We start from the raw sequence: 17112 nt of genomic DNA, 5'->3' as shown, positions 1-17112 counted from the left end.
TTATCACATGATACTAACCCCCATTCCCAGAGAGTGGGATCCCTAGGGGCTCCCCACAAGCCTGGGGCTCAGGAACCACTTTTGAGTGGGGCTTGTGCTTGAGAACATGGGGGACGGCAGCGAGGGGAACCCCAAGCCTGGGTGAGGAGCAGGGGCTGGGGGTTACCAAAGCTAGTGATGCCCTGGGGCCTGGGCGGGGGTGGCCCCGGGGCTAGGACACGTAACACCAGCACTTGCTGGGTGCCCTTGGATGAGTCTCTGTCCCTGTCTGGGCCTCAGTTCCCCATCTGGGTAACAGCCCCTGCTTTGCCTGGCTTGTCTGTTCAGGCAGGGAGCTCTCTGGGGCAGGGACCGCCTGTGTCAGTGCCCCAGCGTTGCACTAATACACCTAATGAAATAGGGGGTGGAGGAGAAATTGGGAGCTAACGTCCTGCACTGAGACTGTGCCGGGACCCTGGATTTCCATAACTCGGAGATCCAAACTCAGGGGTGTGACCTCCCTGGCTTCCAGCTGGCAGGGAATTTGACATCCCTTTCAGCATCCCAGGGTTTGCTGCAAATGCCAGGCCTGTCTCTGCTGGATGGGGAAGGGCCCTCGGAGCGGCTGGTTTTAATTTTGTGGGGCTGGAGGACAAAGCAGAGCTTTGGGCCAAATCCATGGGGAAACCCCGATGGGTTTCGTTCAAGCCCTGGAGCCTGCAAAGACCCGACAGGGTCAGCGTGGGATTGTCTAGTCTCCGGGGCTCTGTCCGGGCTGCCTGGAAATGACTCGAGCAACGTGGCTTCCCCCACTGGCTTTGCCAACCTCCAGAAATAGCAGCAGCAGATGCATCTTGGGAGACATGGGGTTTCGGTGCAGGTAGCCAGCTGGTGCTAAAGTGACTTATCAGTGAGACAGAGGCGAAACTCTGGGACGCTTCGTCCTGGCCTTGGGTGGCTGTTCAGTGTTACCGGGGTAGCTAATGTCAGTGGAGAACGAAGGAACCCACGTGTATATATTTGTGTGTGTGTGATTGAAAGGGACAGCCAGCTCCTGACGTTTGCAGGCTCTGTCTGAAAAATGCTTTGGGATCTCAGGCCAATATTTTCAAGCTCGGTGACAAAAGCCAGCCCGTGTTTAGGCCCCTGGGTTCATGGCCTAATTTTCTGCCTCATGTGGCTCCCTTGGGAGTTAACAGGAATAGCTGGGCCGGGCCCCTTACTGTGCTGCTCCGGGCGGGACGGCGGGGGGCTACCTTTAGGCACCCGCGGTTGAAAATGTTGGCTAGGTTTATCAATATCAGGACAGGATCGTTATCCATGTGCGGCCTCGAGTGGAGAAGGACAAAAGATGGTCCTATGGCTAATGCCCTGGGCTGGGACTCAGGGGATCTGGGTTCACTCCCTAGCTCTGGTACTGACCTCCTGTCATTTAAGTATATATGGGGTCGGCCCAATGGTCCATCTAACCCAGTGTCCTGTTTCTGACTGTGGCCGGTACCAAAGGGAGTGAACAGAATGGGAGGCACTAATGGAGTGAGCCACCCTGTCTTTCCCCCTCCTGGTGGTTTAGGGTCACCCCAGAGGATGGAGTTGCCTCCCTGACCGCCTTGGCTCATGGCCTGTAATGGACTGATCCTCCAGGAAGTTATCCTGTTCTTTTTTTAATGCAGCTATACCCTTGGCCATCACAACCTCCCCTGGCAGTGAGTTCCACAGGTTAACTGCGTTGTGTGCAAAAGTACTTCCTCTGGTTTGCATTAAACCTGCTGCCTGTTAACGTCATTGGGCGAGCCCTGGTTCTTGGCTTGCAGGAAAGGGTAAATAGCACTTGATCTGTCGGTACCTCTGTCCCTCCGCTGTACAAGGACAATCGTTCCGCTTGCTTGTTCAGACTGCGAGTTCTTTGGGGGCAGGGACTGTCTCGCTCCGTGTCTGTGCAGCGCCTGGCCCGAGGCGGCCCTTGATCTCAGCCACTCTGTGTCTGTGAAGGGACCGGCATAACGGGGGGGCTGATCGCTAGGCAATGCTGTAATACAAATATTAGCAAACAGTATCACACCTCATTATGCTTCCGTTTCCACCCCTGGAAAATCCAGGTGCTGATACTTACCCTTGGGTCAGTAACTTATAGCGTGCTTCGAATCTGCAGAGGGGCGTTTACACAGACAGTAATCCCACTGTTATTTTATTCTGTGTTTTCTTTGGAATCCTTTGGCTTGGGCACATGCCTGCAATTGATTATTCCTTGGCGAAAATAGCTGGAGTCTCAGCTCTTTGGGGGCAGGGCCTGTCTTTGTACAGCGCCTAGCGCCATGGCTTGCTGGTCAGTGCCTGGCGCTCCGAGATGCTACCACAATGCATTATACAGCTAATTAGCTAGAGTGATTCATGTGAGTAATAAACCCGATTCCCCACGGGATGTTTGCAGGGAAAAGTCCTTTTCAGAAAGCTCTCTCAAGGTCGTTGTTAGGGCCAGATCCCGCAGCTGGTGTAAATCAGCAAAGTCCATGGGCTCCAAGCAGACGAGCTGGCCCGTTTTGGGTTTTTTTATTGATGCGATTCAATGGAAACATGTTCAGGGGAAAGTGAAAAATATGTTAGTGCATTAAAAAAATCATAAATCACGTTTGTTTTTTTTGCACCGCTGCCCTCCCGCTGGGGGTCCAATCTCAACACACAAGGCTCTGACGTGATCTGGGGCCTGAGCCGTCTTAGATAAGGGCCTGTAGTGCCCCCGGAGCGCCCCCTTGTGGTAGGGTGCCATGCTGCAAGGGGGCCTTGTCTCTGGCGCCTCCTGCTGGCTGACTGCCTGTCACCCGGTTTTCCATAGCTTGGCCCTCTGGCCGAATCCCATAACGTTGAGTCCCCTTCCGTGGTAACAAAAAGTGCAACTGAAAGTCCAAATCAAACACTCAAACTAAGAGTTTTGCTGCCCTCTCGGGTGCCGCTGAAGTCATCTGCTTCCTGGCCTTGGGGAGCCTCTCGTATCTTTCTTCTTCCGCAGCAGGATTCCCCCCCTTTGTGTCAGGGCCCCCAAAGACCAGGGAGCTCCCATCTCTGGGCCCTAACATGCTCCCTGGGGGGTCTCCTTCCTGTAGCTCACTCCATTGCACCTAGCTGGGACTGCGCCTTGACCCTCGGTGGCTAGATCATGGGCAAGGCTGAGGGGTAACGGCCAGGCAGTGCCCTGCTTAAAGGGCCAGCCAGCCCAATCCTTTTGCAGTCAGGATTATTATTATTTATGTTACAATAACCCAGGGGTCCCCAACGTGGTGCCCGCAGGCGCCATGGCGCCCGCGGGGGCATCTAAATGCACCCGCGTCCTGTCTGGCAGTCGAGCGTCCGCCGAAATTCGGCGGCATTTCAGTGGCGACGCCTCTGGATGATGCCACTTGCCGCCGACATGCGGCGTCATCCAGAGGCGTCGCCGCCGAATTTTGGCGACATTTCGGCGGATGCTCAACCGCCGCCACGGTCCTTCATCTGGTGCCTGCCAGACAAAAAGGTTGGGGACCACTGCAATAACCCCTGGAGGCCAGCGCTGAGGTCAGGGGCCGTGCGTGTACAGGGAGAGACATTCCCACACCCCGCCGAGTCTACAGTCTGAATACACCCAGGCTGACAAAGGAAGGATGACGATTTCCGCTTTACAGCTGTCAGATCAAGTGATTTGCCCAAGATCACCCAGGAAGTCTGTGGCAGGGGGAAGAATTGATTCCCCGGTCTCCTGAACCCCAGTCCAATATCTTACCCCCTAGTCCATCCTTCCTCTGGCAGCCTAGTGCAGAATCAAGCAAACGGTACTGCCACCGGCCCTGTTATTGACAGCAGTGGGAGGCGGAGGCGGCCTGTAAGAAAAGCTTTCTCTTTATGTGTTTCTGTCCCCCTCCCCCCGCCAACACCTGCCTTATCCTTGGGTGGAAAGTTTAAGGGGATTAAAAATGACCTCACAACAGGCACGGGAGTGTGGGTGATCAGTCTGCAATTTGTACCTACTGCCTGTATACACACACACACACACACACACACTCCCCAATCCCCCAGAACCACCCCCCCTCCAGCCCCTTTCCCCTCTGCGGAGAGAGAAGCCGAGATCTCTTAATAAAAAGTCCGGATGAAGGCCAAACGGCATCTCGCCAGCGGCCATAAGAAATGATGCCCCTAGGAAGCGTAACATCCGCATCACTCTGGCCCACTCCTCCAGCTCTGGATCCAGAAGCCGGCCAGCCAGGGGCAGGAGACACTGCCGGCGATCCTGTGTGCGGAGCAAGGCAGCGGCTTCTTTCCCTCCAGGAAAGCCAGGGCTCCATGACCAGAATTCGAGAAAGGATATTAGCCAGAATAGTCTCCTCCCACTGCTTAGCCACCCCCTTCCCCTCCCCGGCTGTCAGACCAGCCCAAAGCAACAGCCAATTTCCGCTCTCCGCAGCTACATCTTTCTGCCTCTGGGCCTAAGGAAAAAAATAACACTCACAACCCTCTCCTGCCTCTTCGGGGCAAGCCCATTGTCTCTGATTAAAGAAAAGGGGTGGGGGGGAAATCTGGCAAAGGAAAATGGCCTGATTTCAAACCCCTTGGGAAAAGTGCAACAGCAAAACAATTCTTTGAAAGCCAAATGCAATATGAAGGGGAACGCTCCCATGCACGGCCTGGAAGGTGTCTCCTCCTCCGCTGCAAAAACTGGGCTGGGGAGATGGCACAAATGTTGCCTCCTCTTTGTGTTTGATGCATGGCCTGTCCCACAAGGCATTTAAAAGATGACAATTGGGTTTCTGAAGCCAGCAGCTGGGGTTAAGGGACTAGCCAGCTGTGGGTTGCTTCCAGGATTACTCCTGAGGGAATTCTGGGCCAAACAATTAAAAATTCTGCCCACAATATTTGAAAATTCTGCAAAATTCTGCACATTTTATTTGTCAAATAAATGTGGAGGCTCCAGCCTGGCATTGTGGAGCGGAGCCCACTGGCTGCACAGAGGGGGGAGATCGTTGTGCAGCTCCCCCCTGGGACATGGACTCAGCGGTGAGGCTGCACCCAACCCTGACACAGCGCAAGGATTGGGCCAGCCCCAGAAACAACCCGGGCCCTGCCCGTCCATGCCAGGTGCACCAGGTGTGGGCAGGCAGGCTCAGCAAGGCAGGATCCAAGTGTGGAGGGGCTTAGTGTGGGGGGGATTCAGGCAGGGGTTGAGAGGGTTCTGTGTGGGGCATCTGGATGTGGGTGGTCCAGTGGGGGATCCGGGTGTGGGGAAGATCTGGATGCAGAGGGGCTTGTTGGGGGTTCTGGGTGCAACAGTAATGGGACTGTGAATGGGGGGTCCAGGTGGTTGGGGCTCGGGGGGGGGAGGTCTGGGTGTGGGGAGGATAGAGCTTGGCAGGGGGGTCTAGGTGCGGGGGGCTCATTGGGGTGGTCCATGGGGCAGGGAGAATGGGGCTCATTGGGAGGGGGCTCTGAGTGTGGAGGAGTGAGGCTGAGCGGGAGGGTCTGGGCATGAGGGGGTCTGGATGCATGGGGCTTGGGCGGATAGCGGAGCAGCTCCCGGTATGGGGATCCCTTCCCGTGCAGCTGAGGAGTGATGGGTGGAGGAAGTGGGGGGGGGGAGTTTGCAGAGCTTCCTACAGCTGGAGGAGAAAACTAGGGGTGGGTCTGACCCGGCCCTGGATGCCATGCAGGGGAACAGGAAGTCCCGTCCTCTCCAGCCCACTGGGACTAACAGATGAGCCTAACACAAGGGTAGGAGCCACCAGCCAGGTCTTCTCCAGTCCTGCCCCCTACTCCACAGTGATTTACTTCTCTGCCGGCTGCCCTGGGCACCCGAAACATACTACTGGGGAGGGTCGCATGACTGCTCTTCTGGCTTCCCTTTGCTTCCCTGTCAGAGAGTCACTTTTCTGTGGGGAAGCAAAGAAATCTGAGAGGGACATAAATTCTGCACACGTGCAGTGGTTCGGAATTCCCCCAGGAGTACAGGATAGATGGATGTGTGTATATATGTATAAATGCACATAGACAGGTAGATAGAGGGTGTGTATTAGGATGGAGGTAGGGATGGCTAGGTGAGAGTGTATGGGGATAGAGGGATGGCTAGGTGGGTGTTGGGGGGATGGCTAGCTGGGTGTCATGGGGGGATGGCTAGCTGGGTGTCGGGGGAGGGATGGCTAGGTGTCGGGGGTGGATGGCTAGGTGGGGGTGTATGGGGATGAAAGGAGGGCTAGGTGGTGATGTATATGGGGATGGAGGGATGGCTAGATGGGTGTTAGGGGGTGGGGAGAGGGATGGTTAGGTGGATGGGGACGGGAATGGTTAGATGGGGGTGGAGCTGGCTTATCTGATGTCACTCCGTGTATATAAGCAGAGAACTTTGACCCATTAAAATAAAAGTTCTGGGGTATTTTGGGCTGGTTGGTTACTTGCCTTGGTTTCCGAAGGGCCCGTTCTTTTTATTTTTAGCAACCAGTGAGGGGGGGCTGCAGCCCCAGATCATTTCTCTGAAACCCACTTCCCACAGCTGCCAGCTCCCAGCAGGGCGTCTCTCCGTCTCTGTTACTCTGATTTGATTAGGATTTAAATCGCGCATGTGTGTGTGTTTGTGTGTGTGTCTACGTGTATGTATCTGTATATCTGTGTGTGTGTGTGTGTGTAAATCTCCTTTATATGTGTGTTGCCATGTGTATGTATCACTGTGTATCTATGAATAGGTGCATATCACAGTGTGTATCTATGAATCTTTGTGTGTGTATCTTTGTGTGTGTGTGTATGTTGCTGTGTGTGTGAATATCTCCTTTATATGTGTGTTGTGCTGCATGCATCTGTAGGTGTGTATTCATGTGTGTAAGTGTGTTGTCATATCTGTGTGTGTATCTGTGTGTGTTGCTGTGTGTATCTCCTCTGTGTGTGTTGCTCTGCGTGTGTGTGTGTGCGCGTGCATGTATCTCCTCTGGGTGTGTATCTGTGTGTGTTGCTTATGTATCTCGTGTGTGTGTGTGTGTGTGTTGCTCTGTGTGTGTTGCTCTGTGTGTGTGTGTATCTCCTCTGGGTGTATATGTTTGTGTGTGGATCTGTGTGTATTGCTGAATGTATCGTGTGTGTGTGTGTGTGTGCGTGTATCTCCTCCGGGTGTGTATGTTTGTGTGTGTGTATCTGTGTGTGTTGCTGAGTGTATCATGCGTGTGTGTGTGTGTGTTGCTCTGTGTGTGTGTGCGTGTATCTCCTCCGGGTGTGTATGTTTGTGTGTGTGTATCTGTGTGTGTTGCTGAGTGTATCTAGTGTGTGTGTTGCTCTCTGTGTGTGTGCCTGTATCTCCTCCGGGGGTGTGTCTGTGTGTGTGTGGATCTGTGGTTTCAGGGGCAGCCAAGCCGGGGGTCCGGCCCGGCTGTCCCGGGCGATCCCGGGTCCCGGCGCCGCTCGGCCCGGCTCGCTCCATGGAGGCCCAGCTGGGCTTCAGCACCGCGGACAGCTCCACGAACAATGGGCAGTGCCCAGGGACCGGCTTAGGGACCCTCGCCAAATTCCCAGCCCGGGTGCTCCGTGCTTGTGGCTCTCTGGAGGCAGCGTGGCCTAGTGCTCAGAGCAGGGCTGGGCGTGGGGGCTGCAGGCTTTTCTCTGCCACTGGGGGAGTGTTGTCCAGTGGTTAGAGCAGGGCACAGGGACTCAAGATCCCTAGGTTCTGTAGCTGGCATGGAGGGTGGGGTATTTATGGTAGGGGAGCAGACGTCTGGACTCCTGGGTTCTCTCCCATCTTGGGTGGATCTAGCAGCCCGAGCAAGGGACTGGACGTCAGGACTCCTGGGTTCTCTCCCAGCTCCCAAGTGTGGCCTTGACTCAGTTTCCACTTCTGTCAAACTGGGTTAATGAGACCTACCTCTGTACCGAGCTCCACGTCCTTGTGGCCTGTGGATGGATGGTGTTATGTGAATGCAAAATGGTACAGTGGTGACGTTTTAGCAGGGTGATGCTTAGAACTGTGTCCTGTGCTGCACCCCCTCCACCCCCAAGCCCCAGCAGGTGGCGTTCGCTTTGGTAAATGGTTTAAATAATAATAAAATAAATGTTTCTACTAATTTCTCAACCCATTTTTGTGCAGATTATTCCCCAAACTAAAAAGGCGTCGGCTTCCGTATACCAACTCCCTCTCTTGGTCGGCCTCATCTCATTTTCTTCTGTGATCCACCCTTAGTTACCTGCGTTACAGCAGTGCCATACTACCGAAAAGCAGGTGCTGGTCCTGGGATACGTAGCCAAAATCTCCTCTTCCTGTGATATACAGCAAGCTGCCGATGCTCCCCGCCCCAGAGGTGGTTGCATTTCACTAGTGCTGTGTGTGTAGAATGGTGAGGCAATTCAAAACAAAAGAGGCTTGAGAGATGTAAACCTGGGTATTGTATTGTATTGTGCTACATTTATTCATGCAAATACACGCACACACAATACACAGACACACGACACTGGTGTGACCACAGCTGGAATTCTGTGTCTAGTGCCGATGTTCAGAATTCAGGAAGGATGTTGATAAAATTGCAGAGGGGTCGGAGAAGAACCAGGATTGGAAAATCTGCCTTATAGTGAGCGACTCAGAGAGCTCCCTCTATTTAGCTTCACAAAGAGAAAGTTAAGGGATTATTTGATCACAGTCTATAAGTATCTACGTGGGAGACAGAAATTTGATAATAACGGGCTCTTCAGTCCAGCCAACAAAGGTCTAACCAGATCCGATGGCTGGAAGCTGAAGCAAGACTAATTCAGACTAGAAATAAGATGCACAGTTTTAATTAACCCTTGGGACAATTTACCAATTGGGCTGGTGGATTCTCCTGGCAATTTTTAAATAGAGGTTGGATCTTTTTTCTAAAAGACCTGCTCTGTTTCAAACAGGAATTTATTCAGGGCAGTTCTCCGGCTTGTGCGATGCAGGAGGTGACACTAGATGACCCCAATGGCAGGGAACTGCGGCGAATGGGCGCTACAGGGGCAGCCTGTGGACGGCGCAATGCGCAGAGCCACCTGGCTGCACCTCCACGTAGGAGCTGTAGCGGGGACATGCCGCTTCCAGGAGCTGCTTGAGGTAAGAGTCTGACCCTCTCCTGCACCCCAACCCCCTGCCCCAGCCCGGAGACTCCTCCCACTCCCTGAACTCATTTCTGGCCCCACCCCAGAACCTGCACCCCCAGCCAGAGCCCTTATCCCCTCCTGCACCCCAACCCCAATTTCGTGAGCATTCACAGCCCGCCATACAATTTCCATACCCAGATGTGGCCCTCAGGCCAAAAGATTTGCCCGCCCCGATCTAGGAATAGATAGAGAAGCCAAGATTTTCGAACGAGACCCGGGATTATGGGGGCCTCTATTACTGGCTTATGCTTGAGACTCCTTAAAGAGATCAGAGCCCCTGAACGTCCAGATCCTTTCAGGGGAGTCTCTGCTTGGGCAGCCCCAGTATTGCGGCACCCAAAACCACTCGTCACTTGTGAAAGCCGTGGCCTGGATATGCTCATTCATGTACATGTGCACACCTAATAAACTCAAACTAGAATATCTGTGGGGGTGTTCTGTGCTGTATGATCTGATCTTATATGATGCAGTATTTCCTTATATGGACCATCTACACTGGCTTCTCAGGAAGTGGTCCTTAGAAGACCAGCACAAGCAGTGCTGGTAGCAAGCTGGGGTCTCTATTTTTCTGTCCCGGCTTGTATTTATTTGTATCCATTGGCCTGAGCCTGTCATTTTCTGTGGCACTGAGTCTCCCTGCCTGCCTGCCTGCGTCTCTCCCGGGGCTGGGAGTTTGCTCCCAGCCCCTAAATCTGACATCATTATTTGTCAGGGAAGGAGGGCGGGCTGGAGGGGAGGTTTTTGTTGGTAAAGAAAAGATTTGAATCAGAGCTCAAGATCCATTAAAGGGAGAAATCCAGCAAAAGCAGCTGAAATCCAGCTTGGAAAAGGGGTGGGGGAAAAGGAGGAGAAAGAAATGAATCGATAATTATTTTTTTTTTAAACAACCACCAACAACCACCCAAGAATTTAAACTGGTCTCAACCTCTTCAAGGAAAGTTAATCAATAAACTAATTAACTGCTTTGCAAGCTCTGTAATTAATAGATCAAAAGTATTAGCGCCAGGGCTCTGAAATTGCAAAGAGCTCAGACCAACACCTCGCTTCCAAGGAGGCGGAATTGCAAGATTCTTTAGAGTTGATTTTTTTTTTATTATGATTATTTAATCTTTTTGGCACCAAAAAAAATCGGGATTTTTAATTTTTTTTTAAAGGCTAAAAGAAATCAGAAACAACGAGGCGGCGACAGGGAGGAATTTCCCACCCCCCTAAAAAAAACCACATTTTTTTTTACAGATTTGGGGAATCCTGGTTCAAGCATCCAGAGCCACCAACCAGCCTCTGCTCCCTTTGTTTGGTTCGCCGCTGGGTAGTGTTGGGACCGTAGTTAGGGCTGGGATTGTGTTCTCGCTTCTTCCGCTGGGGCCGGGTAGGCGATTCGAAGCTCGCCCCCAGATTCGCCCCTTTGGACCAATGAAGGAACCCGATGCCATTAAACTTTTCATCGGGCAGATCCCACGGAATTTGGAGGAGAAGGATCTGAAGCCCATCTTCGAGCAATTTGGGAAGATCTACGAGTTGACAGTGATTAAGGATAAATACACGGGCATGCACAAAGGTAAGTGAGCCAGGCCCGGGCTGCTAGAACAATAAAGAAGCTCCCAACAATGAGATGGGGGGGGGGGGTGGAGAGAAAACTGACTATGAAATGACAAAGCAAGAGCAGCCCGAGGAAAAAGGAGTCTTGGGGATGTCGGGGGAGATCAGATCAGCTGTGGCCAGGAGGGCAGAGAAAGTGGGGGCCGTGCGAAACGGCCATGCATATTAAAATGTCAGGGCTTAGGGGGGGTGGGGGCCATTCAACAATACGCTGTTTGCAGCGAGAGCGAGATGGTAACAGATGGCAGGAGGTACAATCAGATGAGAGGCGTCATGGATAGAGGCCGGGGGTTTGGATGTGCAGTGGGTTTAAGGAGTCGGGTTGGAGGGGGGGAAGGGACAGTTCTCCTCCACCCCACCCTGACTCCAGTGGGGTAGCTTTGCACTGGGGAGCGTCAGGCCCTGTGTGGGTGGGGGTGGGTTGTGACCCCATTTGCTTCTGCCCCTGGACACCTTTGAGTCTCCTTTGAGGTAAAACTTGCAAGGTTCTGATCCCAAATACCCAGGCTGGGCTTTGACAGTTCCCTCATGATTCCTTTCCTCCTGTATAAACAGAGGGTCTGGCCCCCCGCCCGCCCCCTTCTCGTGATCTTGCCAAATGGCATATCCTTCGCTCCTGCTAAAGGAGGCCTGTCTTCAGCCTGAGGCCTCTAGGTCAGAGCTAAATTTGTCTCTACTGGTTCATTTCTTGTCTTCTTTTTTAAACACACTTCTCCATATCAGGGAGGGAGCAAACGGTCTTTAAAAAGCAGAAGGGGGGCTGCAGATCAGCATGTGAAATAGATCCCAGGGAAAATTAAACAAGGGCTCTGGCCAATTTCTTAATTCAAAATAAAGTTAAGACTGGCATTGGTGAAAAATCCTGCTCTGGGAATATTGCTGAAAACAAAAGAGAAGGTAGGGCAGGGTTTGCTAAGGAGGCAAACTAGATCATTTTCTAGAATTTGATAACATTCCACTTTTTACAAGCCCGGAATGAAAGCAATTGTGGCAACCCGGCTTTGTTGGAGGGTATTTTGAGCTGGATTGAGGGATTCAGCCCTAGGAATGGAGTCTGGCTGGCAAAGGTTAGTCACAGTGTAATGTTTGATCATTTGCTGTTTCAGGGCAGATTTCAAGCAGTGACAAAAAGAGAGGGGATCAAAGTGGAGGAAAACGGGGTTTATTTTACCCCTTTGTAAATCAAGTACATTGGCTGATATTTTTGTAAACTGAGGCGAGAAAGATCCAGCGCGGGTGTAAAGCAGGGTAGCCCCGCTGACTTCACTAGATGCTATGCCCAGTCAGCTCAGCTGAGAATCTGGCCCTTAGCATATTTTTATAGCTGGTACATGTGGAAAACATCAACAATAACAACCAGGCTCTGACTTCAGAGCCGGCTCTTGAGTCTTCTGTGGGTTTAAAACTTCAGTTCTAACCCTGAGAGTGAGAGTGGTGATAGGACTGGAAGGCAGGAAGGTTTGAATGTTACAAACAAACCACAGATAAACAATCGCTCGGATTTTCACTAAAGCAAGCGGGTCCCCTTAGGTGCGACCAATTATTTTATCAAACACAAATGCAAATGATTTACATGCAAGCCGCAAAACAGAGAACGCTCCAGGACAAGAGTCTTGTGCTTTAAAAACCAGCCAAACCTCCTTACGTAACAACGATGTTTAAATTATTCAAGGTGTGAAAGAAGCTTCCATTTCCAGGCAGTCCCGGCGGGCGGGGGAAGATGTAGCAGGGTGGAACCGAGCTAATGTGACACAAATTCAGCGTTGGTTGTTTTCCCTGGCTCGCCAGCGCAAGTGAAACTCGGGGTGGGGGGGGCTGAGATACGCCGCTGGGGTTGGCCAAGCTGACAAATTCAGGGAATCAAAATGGAGCGTCTTTGGGAGGAGAGGGAGCCAGTGCGAATATGAAGAGTTTCTGACTCCAGTCACCAGCACCCAGAGGAGCCCCTTTGGACTAGGTCAGTGGTTCTCAACCAGGAGTACCCAGAGCTCTTCCCGGGGGCGGGGGACATCAACTCATCTAGACATTTGCCTAGTTTTACAACAGGCGACATTAAAAAGCCCAACTAGTACCAACTAAAATGTCATACAGCCAGTGACTCGTTTATATGGCTCTGTATTCTCGACCCTGAAATGTAAGTACCGTATTTATATTCCGATTGCTTTATTTTAGAATCCTGTGGTAAAAAGGAGAAAGTCAGCCATTGCTGGGTACTAGCGGGGCTGTGACATGCCTGTGTTTTTATGCCTGGTTATGTAAGCAAGCCATTTTTAAGTGAGGTGAAACGTGGGGGTATGCGAGACAAATCAGACCCCGGAACAGGGTACAGTCGCCTGCAAAGGTTGAGAGCCACGGGACTAGACCCTGCTTTGTTTCCGTAGCAATGACAGCGCGAGGTGCTTTGGGATGAAAGCAGAAAGTCATGTCTCCACAGAGTTTACGCCAGCTAAGGCCCAGTCCACCTAACCAGGTGTAGCGCTTCCTGAGACGAGCAGTGCCAGGGAAGCCCAGGGGCTAGCCAGCACTGCGCCGGCTAGTCAGGAGTTTGCAGGATCAAAATAATGATAGTCCGGGCGGTTGGGAAGCTTTGCTGTAACCCCAGCTGGGCTGGGCTGAGGTTTTGTTGTCCGCGTACATTGAAATGGCCGGGGAAGGGAAGAGAGAAATCCTGCTTTCCAGCGGCAGTGGAATCTGATCCGGGCGGCCCAGCTGAAGCCGTTTTGAGGCGGAACGATAAATGCGTTTGATTATTATTTTTTTAACGATCGTGTTTTGGTACCGCTCCCGCTCCGGATTTACGGTCAAAAACCCGAGTGGGGGGAACTCAGTTTCTCAAAAGGGGACTTCAAAAAAACCAGGGAATGATTTTAACCCCAATCAATGCTCATCTCTTCAGAGGACGGAGGCGGGAGGGGCGACTGGTCAAGCAAAGGGCTGCAAATTGAGTGGATATAAGATGTCATCGTTAAAGGCTTGACCCAAATACATGCGTAGGTCCCAGGCCTGCGATGTTCTCAGCATCCTTATACTCCCGTTGACTTCAGTGGGTTTTGGCTTGGACACTATTGGCCGGATTACAGGGCAGATTTCCAGTTGCCCAGTACCCACTTCTGGCACCAGCTTTGCCAAAGGGCTCAGCACCCGGCCCGACCCCTGACACACTGAGCCAGGCACTGAGGGTTCAATCCTGTGCCATGCTGAACACCCTGACTTCCGGGAGCGCTGAGAGTGCTCAGCACCCACGTTGGCTTGGGCCCCGGGTGGAGCGTAGGATGAACCCGGATTCATGCTCTGGGATTCGGCTGCCATTGCTGCTGGGAGGAAGTTAGCTCAGGAGCTAAGGCAGAAGGGATCCTCCTTAGCTAGGCCCTGGCAGATCGGAGCCATGCCACGGGACAAGCTCTCCCAGGCCCACACCTCTGGGGGCTCCCATGTAGGAAGGTGATGGGGGCTCTGCACGCTCTGCGCCATCTGGCCAGGGCAGGATTCCCCCCCCACCCCCGCAGAGTTCTGTCTCCACAAGGAGCAACACTGACCAGCAGCCTGGGAGATGGCCACCACCCCTTCCCCGTGCAACCCCTTAATGACCTTCCCCAGAGCAGGACGCACCCAGCCACAGGGCCCAGTCACAGAGCCTGCCCAAGCCCCTGGCTCGACTAGGGCCCAGGTCTTGGGCCAGGCTCTGTGTACCCTGGCCCCAGGGGGGGGCGGAGGGGCTGGCAGATCCTGGAACCCAGCTCTGGAATCAGGGGCGGGACAGCCTGCCCTGGTTGGGATCCAGGTGTAAATGGCTTGGCGGGTGTTCCGCACGTTCCCACACAGGATAAGAGTCTGCTATTGCTACCTGCCAGGGAGCGTCTTTCTGCTCCAGCAGTGGAGGCGGGGCCCTACTCGTGCTGGTGGCCTCTGGGTTCAGCCGCCCCATGGTGACCCCTAGGCCCTGTCCCAAGGAGGTTTCTAGTGGGTTGTTAGCAAGACAGGGGGCAGGCTTCTGTGGTCCTTGGGCTGGGAGACCTCCCTGGGCTAGCCAGTGCAGGAGGAGGGCTCCACAGGACAGCAGTCCCGGGGGGATGGGCGGAGGGAGAATGGCCTTGGGGCTAAGGCAGCAGCACTGGGATGCAGGAGGTCTGGCTGCAATGTCTGGCTTTGCCTCCTTGGCCAAGGAACGGGCTGCTGCATCCTGAGTCAATCCTTGCTCCGGGAGCCGCCTACCGATCTCAGAGGAGTGACTTGGGCTGCAGGCCTGAGTCGGGGGATTAGGATCCGGCCCGTACTCACCTCGTGCCTCAGTTTCCCCATCCGTACAAGGGGGATACGGCTTCCCTATAAGGGGGCGGGTGTAAGACTGGATCCAGGGCAGTCTGGGAAGGGCTATGGGGAGGGGAGACTGGGGATCAGATGGCTACAGCTGGGCAGCACAAGCAGGGGATTGGAGCAACACACGCGCACCCCGGAGCAGGGGAGACTGGTGCATTGGCAGGGTCAGCTCCCCAGCTGGTGTGCACGGGCGTGCAAGGCGATAAGGGGGCAGTGCTGGTGCCACCCCAGCTGAGGATCGGGCCCCGCCGTGTGCCTGGCTTCCACCAGGAGCGGCTGCGAGAGAACCGACTTCTCTGGCTGCTGGCAATGGGGCACCTCCGGGAGGGCCGGCTGGAGCCAAACTGCTTTTCCACCTCACTGCCTTCCACAGCGCTCTTGCTGGCAGGGACCGACGGTTACTCTCTAGCTAGGAAGAAAAAGAGGGTATTTTGCTCATGAATATTTCACAGAGCCGGTCTCCCCAGGCCCTCCCCGAGCACCATGTGCAGCTCGAGTCAAGGCCATTCACACGAGTGCCTGGCACACGCTCCTGCACCGTGACCCGCACGCTCATCGCTTGCTCTGAGCTCGCTAGCAGCTAGTTCAGGGAGAGACTGAGCTGATGGGGGGAGTGAGAAGAAAGAAGGGAGGTGGCTCTTATAAAAAGAGAGAGTGGTGTCTAGTGGTTACAGCAGGGGACTGGGAGTCAGGACGCCTGGGTTCTGTTCTTGGCTCTGGGGGGACGTCTAGAGCAGAGGACTGGGAATCAGGACTCCTGGGTTCTGTTCCCAGCTCGGCTGCTTTTGCCCAGCATGACTTTGGGCAAGTCAGGTCCCTTTCTGTGCCTCAGTTTCCCCTTCTGTCACATGAGGATGAGACAAACACCAAATGGCTGGGCGAATTAATTCACGTTCCCCAAATGGCTTGCAGTCCCGGCTCAAAGGGCCGGCTTTCCGAGCGACCCTCTCCCACAGACTTTCAGAAGAGCTCGGTTCCCATTCGGGCGTCTAAGCGGCGGGCCAGACTGTCACAAGAGCAAAACTCAGCATAGCTGCTGAGCACCCTGGGGAAACCGGCCCTGATTTAGGTGTCCCGGTAACCTGACCCAGCCTGCCCAGGCCTGTAGTGGATTCAGACCAGAGCTACAGGAATAACCCAGGGTCTGGAACCCCCGCCAGCGAGAGAGACTGGAGAAGCTCAGGCTATGGAGTTATCCAAGAGAAGGTGAAGGGGGTGGCGTGATCAGGATCTAGGTGGTTTTTAGAGTAGGCGGGCTCTTTAATCTAGCAGCGAAAGGCCACCCCAAAGGGAGCGGCTGGCAGGTGAAGCCAGACCAACAGCCTAGAAATAAGGTGCACATGCTTAGCAGGGAGGGTGATTAACCACTGGGACAGCTCATCTTGGGACGAGGTGGCTTCTCCCTCACGGGAAGGCTTTTAACTCAAGACCGGCTGGCTGTCTAAAAGCCGAGCTGTAGCTCGACCAGAAGTTATGGGCTTGATCCCAGAGACGCTGGGGGAGGCTCTTTGGCCGGAGATCCGACCAGCTGATCCTAACGGCCCCTGCCTTAAAATCTCAGACTCTGGGCTTATGCCCGAGCGATCGCAAAACCTGGGGTTTGTTTAGTAACGTCCGGCCTCCTCCTTTGCTGTGCCTTTGTGACGACTCACGCTCGCTGGGCGGGGTAGATATTTTTAGCTTTCTTTTTTTTGTTTTCCTTTTATTGCCAGTGGAAAATGTTAAGTGGATCAAGCCGGGGTGGAAGGGAGCTTCTGAAAGACGTTTGTGTTTATTAGGTGTGTTGCACTGAGCCCGAAGAGCAAGGGGAGAGAGAGAGAGAGAGAGCGTGTGTGTGTGTGTGCGTGTGTGTGTGTGTTATTGCCGAGTGAGTTGAACTCGTAGTCAGGGATGACAAGGCCCATTAGCCCACCTGTTGCTGTTCTTTGTTTCTATTGCAGCCCTGCGCAGGGGCTGTAGGTAACAGCGGGCAGGCTGCAGAGGAGGGGTTGTGCTGCAGATGCCTGATCTCCTCAGGAACTGGGCTGAGTCCTGCCAGACTCGTTGCATGCAAGCCACCTGATTCTGACAGCTGCCAGCATTTCCTCTGTCCTCCCACCCCGACCCCCG

The 17112-nt window shown here is 53.7% G+C and overlaps 1 protein-coding gene across 7 annotated transcripts in view; it reads left to right on the top strand.

Moving 5' to 3' along the window:
* CELF3 (CUGBP Elav-like family member 3) overlaps positions 1 to 17112 on the top strand; it is an 86342-nt gene that overhangs the window by 36638 nt on the left and 32592 nt on the right. For 5 of the 7 annotated variants that reach the window (XM_044990823.1, XM_044990822.1, XM_044990820.1 and 2 more), the window contains 2 exons: positions 8851 to 9040; positions 10324 to 10645. In XM_044990823.1, coding sequence (XP_044846758.1) covers positions 8903 to 9040; positions 10324 to 10645 — 460 coding nt within the window. In that variant the 5' untranslated portion in view covers positions 8851 to 8902. Of the gene's footprint in view, positions 1 to 8850; positions 9041 to 10323; positions 10646 to 12521; positions 12821 to 17112 lie in introns of those variants that run through there. The other 2 variants (XM_044990831.1, XM_044990827.1) reach the window with 2 other exon arrangements.

This window comes from Mauremys mutica, chromosome 17 (assembly GCF_020497125.1).
Source record: "Mauremys mutica isolate MM-2020 ecotype Southern chromosome 17, ASM2049712v1, whole genome shotgun sequence".
Classification (NCBI taxonomy): Eukaryota; Metazoa; Chordata; order Testudines; family Geoemydidae; genus Mauremys; species Mauremys mutica.
Note: the sequence above shows the minus strand (reverse complement) of the source record. Positions and strands in the feature narration are given on the sequence as shown.